At 40.4% G+C, this 8,198-nt stretch overlaps 1 protein-coding gene across 1 annotated transcript in view; it reads left to right on the top strand.

Moving 5' to 3' along the window:
• LOC119591079 overlaps window positions 1–8,198 on the top strand; it is a 73,644-nt gene that overhangs the window by 45,614 nt on the left and 19,832 nt on the right. The window contains 2 exon segments of the mRNA XM_037939804.1: window positions 6,553–6,682; window positions 7,169–8,198. The exon segment at window positions 7,169–8,198 is cut by the window's right edge and continues 202 nt beyond it. Of these exon segments, the coding sequence (XP_037795732.1) occupies window positions 6,553–6,682; window positions 7,169–8,198 (1,160 nt within the window).

Here is an 8,198-nt window from a genome sequence, read left to right as displayed (position 1 = left end):
TAATAGTGCCTGTGCCTCGAAGTCCTCTGTCATACAGGTCACACAGCTAGTTTGAGCTTGTAAAATATCTATATAAAAAAATACTTGTGCTAGCATCCACACTGTGCACAAACCTTAACCCTTTGCCGACGGGTGACTTCCTGATGTGTATTCATAGTGGCCCGGGCCTCACTGCCGGGGGCTCATATCGTCACCCTAAGCATGGCGCGACCGCTCCATGCCCAATACCAGCATCCCTTGCTTTTCTTCGTAATATTATAACCTATGTTGTATTTTCACGTATTATCATTTTTCTGAAGATCTCTATTTTGCCATTTTTCCGATAAATCAGATACTGTAGGAGTTTTTTTTATATATGACTCACATAGTTTATATCTATTAATGTTGCTTCTATAGTCTTGAATAAATACTTTGTGTGGTAATCATGGAGTTGAAATTTAGGTTTATTTGTGTATTTTCTTTACATTTTTTTTCAAGTTTATCTTGTAAAATAAACTTTAGTTTCAACAGGTTTATATTATCACTTCCATATAGATATAATTTTTTGTTCAGTGTTTTACTTTTTTTTTTTTTTTTTTTTTTTTATAAAAACCAAATACATATCAGTATTTTCATGTAGTTTTACTTCATCATTTCGTGGAATACTAATATCTGCCATTAGTATTAATTATCCTCCATTATTTTTATTATAATTTCATAAATTTATATTGGTGATGGGCTTCGCTTGTCAAGATTGTATTTTCTGATATTTTTTCATATTGTTTTGTAAAGGATAAGTGTAGTATAGAAGGGTATGTAAAGATTTTTTTTTCTATTACATTTATTTTATTTTTTTATTTATTTTTTATTTTTTTATTTTTTTTATTATTACAATATATACATATTCGTCATGTGAGGAGGACCACCTCGACGTAGATGCGTTCAGAATGTGATATTCCTCAGAGCAGGAAACCCGACAGAGAGAAACATCACACCCTGAACACATCATCTTGGTCATCTTCCTCAACCGTTCCCCCTGTAGCACGCTTTGCATACGGTGTGTATCGCCGTTAGGCGTCTGAATTCCGGCAATTGGATACCCTGAAGAAGCAGAGGCGGGGAGCGGGACTGGGACCGTGACCGTGACCTGAACTCTCGACTATGGCCTCCTCGCCGCAAGAGTTCCTTGCTAAGCGTCTTCCTGAAGGTCAGCTGTGTCATAGCGCGCCATCAGCGTGCCTTGTGCACTAGCAATAGGAGTTGACCACTGCCATGTCAGTAAGGTTGAACAAAACCTTCTTATACCACTTGATCAAGGGAGAAAGTCATTTTTCTGGTCGCCATTTTATATTTTCATTCCCTGTGGCCGTAATTTTCCGTCTAGACTAATGAATTTTTTTACAGCTTATGTTAGACTGTCATGCATCCCTAGTTATATTTTTATAGAAATCGGATCATAACTTTTAACAAACAAACAAACAAAAAAAAAATTGTAGATATTTTACCCCATGTTCAAAAAAAAATTATATTCACGGAAAATTATTCTAAGTAGAACAATTTCCTTGGCACTGGAGTTAAAAGATCACCCAAGAGAAAAAATGCTCTTATAGACTTTCTTGTATCGTCAAATATATGTCTCACAGTCATCAAAAGTTCAGCAATTTTTTATATTTTTTTTATTTATTCATTCATTTATTTATTTTTTTTTTTTATAATATTTCGCTGAAAAATATATCGTAGATTCTATAATTTTTGCGATAGACAAAAATGAATAATCATATTTGAAGACAATGTCTTTCTGAATTCTATGCTCCAACAAAAAATAAAATCGGAGCAATAGAAGTCGAGAATTCTGGTTAATTTTGTTTAAACCTTAAAAAAAAAAAATTGAGAAAAATGCATTTATATGTTTCGGTTACTATAAAAAGTAAAGTACTGTTTTTTTTTTTTTTTTTTTTTTTTTTTTTTAGGTAACAAACTTATGCATTGTTCCTTACCTTATACCTGACACTGCTCAAGAGGTCATATTTACAAGGAAGGTCATTCAGGTCATCTAAGGTCACCTGCATAGGAAGTCCTCATTGTTGATATAGGCACCCTGGTCCCCTTTTGTCTCATATGATACATCAGTGAATCTGAATGTATTATAAGAGACAAAATATTAGTCCCTCAAAGGAGAGGGTGTCATTGGGCGCCACCCAACTCATTGTTGCCAGGTTAGGCCTATGTTGTATAGGCCTATGCATCAAAGCCTCCGGGTTGGTAGTCTTTAGATTTGGGGGGATTTCTTTGCTTCTTCTGTGTGATCACACGTGGGGATACTCTAGCTTTGTCCATTACATCTTTTGTTGTCACATGGTCCACGTGCAACTTGGCCAGCTGGGAAGCATGGCTCGGCCCGTGACGTACTCAGTTGAGGTTCCGTTTCGTCACTTTGTTTTTGTTTTCTTTCCTCCCAATATGCTTTCATTCTTTTCTTGAAACCCTCCCCCAATGCCACAGATCTTGCTTTTAGTTTTCCCATTGTACTTTGAAAATGTAGAGAGCACAAAACACCATAAGCGAGTAAAAAAAAAAACTACAAATCGTGAGAGAATCCAGCGTGTGTACACTCGCGCTGGGAAAATCAATACTGATTCTTGCTCGTCACCCATGGGGGCCGCGGAGCCTCTGCCATGGGAAGCTTGTAAGCAGCCTCATAGATACTATACCCAAAAATCTATTTAAAAAAAAACGACTCAGAAGAAACTATACGAAAAGAAACGACAGTTGGTAGGTAAATGAATTTAAATCCCCACCATGTGGGGTAGTAGACATTTAAACTTTTAAATGCCTTCCCGGCGCTTTTACGCCTGGCACACTTGTTCTCGGGGTAGAGGAAGGACGCCACTGTCCCAGATCTCAATTTTCAAATAATCGAAATATTTCAACCGAAAAAATGACTTTCCCCCTCATTGAGGACTTTTTTTTTTGTTGGGTGGGGGGGGGAGAGATCTGTCGAACTTGAACCAGCTGTCACTCCTCGACCCCCTTCATCCCACCATTGTAGTCGGCGACTACATGGGGTTTGCGCCGGGCAATACCAGCCCTCTGGGATGCAGGTTAGTCGCCTTTGTCCTTGCCCGTTGTAAATTTCGAAGGCTCGGATGTATAGCCTTGGCTCGGGCCATTCACTGACCGCGAGCTTAATAAACTAACCCTGAAGCTGCGTGCTGGGGTTTGAAGGATCACGGCTACAGAGCTCCCACGAGATTTCCAAGACTTCGAACCGTGATCTTCTCCGATTATAGACCACGCGAATTGGCACTGGAAATTCGATCGTGCTGGCCTCAACTTCCACGGCGGTCTCAGGGGATGACTCCCCTCTCCACCACGTGGAGTATCAGGCTCAGACATAGTAACATCCCCTATCGCATAGTCTCCGGAACTGGGGCGCGAATCAGAGAGATACCGGTCGACCCAGTAATCCCCTCCTGCTCAGTCTTTTTTGAATAAGCCCATGGCCTTCCTCAGCCAATGTAGGCCGAAAGCTCTGAGACAGAGGGTCCCCTCCAATCCTTTCATGTGAAAGACTGTGGGTTGTCCTTTGAACGGTAGAACCTGAGAGACAGAATGGTAGACATTATAGTCATTGTACAGCAAAAATTTATATCAGATTTTACTTGTAGAATTTTGATATTCATGAAACATATATCCAATATGACACGAAATGCGTATTTGCAACTGGAAAAAATTACAAGAACTTACAGGTTTGTCTTGCGGATGAGCACCTCCATGAGCTCATCGGTGAGGAAGTGGGAGAATATCTCCAGCTGGGGGATGTGACGCCCAGGGGGCTCGAACAAACTTTCTGTGACATTCTCCTTCCTCCACCTGGACCATGGTTGTCCGGAGAGCCTCTTCCCTGGCTTGTCACTCCTATGCCGACACGGCGCATCTGAATCTAGAGGATCCTGTTGGGACAGTAAGCTAGATCCGATCTTCACCGTTGTCGCTGCTGACATCACTGTCACTGGTGCTGTCTTCGGAACAACTCCTTCCCCTTGGCACGTACCTCTCGCCGTCCTCGTTCGACGAGTCGTCGTAAAATCAAGGAGTACCTGCCGAGGTGGAAGGCAGAGGGTCGTCAGGATAGTCATCAGGACGGGCGGCGGCAGCAGAAGCAGTTGCTTGAACTTTTCGGGGCATCTTCAGGGTATACACAGCAGAAGTAGACTGAATTGGTCAGTGTAAGGCACTTCTATCATACCTCATCAGCCATCAGAAATGCGCCATTTACTTGGTCCCGACTTTTACCACAGCAAATGTAAAGCTATCCGGTTCCTTGTTCCTCGTTCACTCTGTGCTCGGTTTGCGCTTTGTTTGTGGTTGTTTTCTTCGCTTCCTTTCTTGTATTTTTTTCTTTCAGATATGTTTTTGTCTTCTTTCATTGTTCTCTCCCTCTTCTTTTTCCTGATCCTACGCTTAACTTCACCGTTTTGCACATCTATGTCATACTCTTGACCTCCACCCATTCCCATAATACTCATAAATACGCATACGTATATGTAACACAACTTATGCTCCATGTAATCACAAACCGCGACTGCCACACACACGCTTCCGCTCAATCGCTCATCGACTTGAATTACCGATCAGACACGTATGTATACAGATACACACATTTACGCACAGGCACTCAATGTACGCATTAATGAATGCACGCACGCGCACACACACACACATGTATATATATGTATATATCTATGTATATATATACAATTATATATGTATATTAATATGCATATATATAACTGTATGTATATACATATACATAAACTCACACACATAAATATATGTACATATACATACATACAACACATTACCCTGACCCTCACTGACCGTGACCCTTTTGCACATATATGTCAAGTTCTTGATCTCCCAAACTCCCTCCCCTACTTCCTCCCGACACATACGTACAATTTCTACACACGCGCGGCGACTCGCATATTTAGCGAGGCGCGGCCCGATTACTGATGTAATTTTTTAGATGCTAACCTCGGAATCCCGAGAAACCTTTATGAAATGCATACTATAGGAAAAAATGAGAAAGTGTTAAAAAAAATAATATATTATAATTGTAACAAAAACACTCATGGCATGGCCATACAATGCCCCGGATACGGACATCATGCGCACCATTGCAGTATATACCTGCCACCTGCAGATAGTCCAGGCATGCCATGGCATGTACGTACATGCCACCCGTCGGCAAAGGGTTAAAACTGCTGCTTCACCAGATGTGATGGTTCTGTTAGGTTTAACATATAACTTTTCAACAATGGATAGCAATGCTTCTTTATTTTGAAAAAATTAAAAAACTAGTACCATTCCACTTGGGGAAGCTAACACAAACATTTTTAACCCATCTGGGAAAGGATTGCCTGGAACATGTCTGATACTGATCCTACCTCGAATAGAAATCATGCTCTCATCAATACTGATCTTTGATGGCCTTGGCAACTCACTGCAACGAGTTCGTACTGCTTTCAGTAGAGGTCTCACTTTCCACAACCTATCTGCTTTCTTGTCCTCTTTTTCCAATATAGTGCTGTCCATCATAACCTTAGTTGTCTGAGAATTGAAAAATCTATCTCGTCATTTTTTCTCAGCACTCCAAGGATCCTAGTTTTTGACTGCCATACTTTAAACCTTATCATCTTTATAAAACATGGCAAATGTCATCTATGATGTAGCAATTTCTTGGCTGTTTGTATGATACATGTTCCGTTTAGGTTTTTCAATGATTTCATATTTGTGTACATTGCAATATCTCACCAAAATTCCTCACCGACATAAGAATAGAAAATACTCAATTGGTTTCACGATTCGGGATCCCCAACTTTCTAGCTATATCTTAGGAGCATGTCAACGAAAGTTTATTTCTTAAGTAAAACAATCTTCTTGACATGCCAATAGTAGAAGACACAGATTTCCCCTGGAGATCCTCTTCAGAATCCGAGTCTGAAGAAGTGACAGCTTCTTCAACTCCAGTCAGTCTCCCAGCTGACGTCACTGCCTCGGGTAGCCAGTCATCTTCCCTCTCAGTAAAGTCGTTGTCATCAGGAGTCCAGAATGTTTCGAGTCCGAGACAGCTTGCAAATATTCATTTTAATCATATGTGTTCTCACGAGAATATAAGGTCATCTCCCACATAGGAGTGGTTGCTTCCTGCACCAATATAATAGTGAAGGAATCCTATTACACAAACTTGATGGGTTTGTTCTAGTAAGATAATTGTGCTAAAGTAACAACAGTGTCACTGGCATCGCTTCTGTCCCCTTCAGGAACGTATTTGTCGACACTGTCATCAGAGAGATTAGATGACAATGATGATAGTTGTTGCATGAAAATGATTGTATTGAATAAAAAAAAAAAATCTTCATTGTCTTAGGTTCAGTGTCAAGTTTTAGAAGTCATTATTATTTATTTTCTTGCTAATGTTATTATTATTATTATTTTTGTTTATATGTATGTGTGAGAAAGAATGAGAGAGGAGAAAACTCACTCTAAAGGAATATACCTTAATTTCAGATCAGTGGTTTACTCGGTGCAAGCAGTTTTAGCACTCTACCTGCTTCAGAATTATGCAGCCGAAACCTTGTAGCTGTGACTGTGATTGATGATAACGGAAAGCCAAGACTGTGCAGGGCAGTCATCACAGGTAATAGTTATATCATTATTCTCTTCCCCTGCTTTCCAGGTCTTGTGTCAGATCCTCTTCCTCTTGTCTTTGTCCTTTGTTCTGTCTCTTCCTCTTCCTCTTGTCTTTGTCCTTTGTTTTGTATCTTCCTCTTCCTTTTTTCCCTGTCATCATCATCCTTAATGGATGTAGTTATTCCTTTTATTTTTTGTGTTGATCCACCCCCTTATTTCTTATTCCCCATCAGTAATATTGTGTTGATAATCTTAGGTGCTGACCCTAATTTGAGGGTCTGCCTTTTGATATACTTATATGTTAATATTTTCAAGCAAAGTCCTCTGTAGAAGACATTTATTGTGAAAGACAAAAAGAAAAAAAAAAGATAATGATGATGATAATAATAATAATAATAATAATGATTGAAGAAATTATAACATGATGTTAAACTTCTCTCTGTATTGGTATGTAGGTCAGTGATACCAAGTTATCCATTTTCTTCCATTACAGACACAAGTGAAGTTCCTAAAGGTTTTCTGAGGGTCCTACTAGTTGATGAATGCTGCCCAAACATCCAAGTGAGATTAAGCCACCTGTACTATTGCCCCAAGCATGTGTCTGCAAGCAAATATCCTCCATCTTGTCAGCAGTTTGTGCTTGCTGATGTCATGCCAGTTGAGGATAGACTTGCTGAGGCTGAGAAATGGTTGAAGTGCATGTTGCTCAACAAGAGGGTTGAGGCTGTGTTTGAGAAGCACCCAGATGGAACCAGTTACATTTGTCCTCTTGATCAGCAGAACCTCCCATTGGTCTTCAGCATGCTGGTAGCTGGCCTTGCTAAGATGTCTACAAAACCCCTTATCAGTGTAGGTGCCTTGACAGGGAATAGTAATGTAAAATTGGAGACCAAAGCTGAGAGCCCTGCCCCTCCTCCTCAAAGGGCAGCTTATTCTCAGTGGAAAATGCCATTGGGTGTCAAAGAAGCGGCAGATGTAACCACTGTGGAGAAGGGGCCATGGAAATTTTGCCTCCAGTTCAGAAGACAGAAAGAGCAAGTACCTTCACTTCGGGAGAAGCTAAAAATTCTAGTTCTGACAGGAAAGCTTTCAAAAGGTGACATTGATATTGGCGATGCAGTTGTCTGCCCAAATAAAATTCATGGGGGGCATAGCAGAGCCCTCATCACAAACAAATTACCAGATAACATGTATTCAGTGTATTATGTTGATGAAGGAAGTAAAACATTGCTGAGTGAAAAGGAGCTGTGGTTGCTCCCAGAGGGGATGGCCAAGATTCCATTACTAGTGCATAGATGTTGTCTGGATGGGCTGGCCCCTTCTGAAGACAAGGACATCACTGACAGGTTTGAGGCTCTAGTAAAAGGACGAAAACTTTTGGCTAGTGTGGTGAAGATTGGCAAGGATGTACCAACGACAGTGAACCTGTTCACCAATGAGAAAAATTCTGTCCTGGATTTACTAACTTGCAGCTATAAGCGAGAGGTACTGCTGAACAATAACCTGGTCAGCATTTCACACAT

Source organism: Penaeus monodon, chromosome 3 (genome assembly GCF_015228065.2).
Source record: "Penaeus monodon isolate SGIC_2016 chromosome 3, NSTDA_Pmon_1, whole genome shotgun sequence".
NCBI classification, from domain to species: Eukaryota; Metazoa; Arthropoda; class Malacostraca; order Decapoda; family Penaeidae; genus Penaeus; species Penaeus monodon.
The sequence above is the reverse complement of the archived record's forward strand: the minus strand, read 5'-3'. Positions and strand labels throughout refer to the sequence as shown.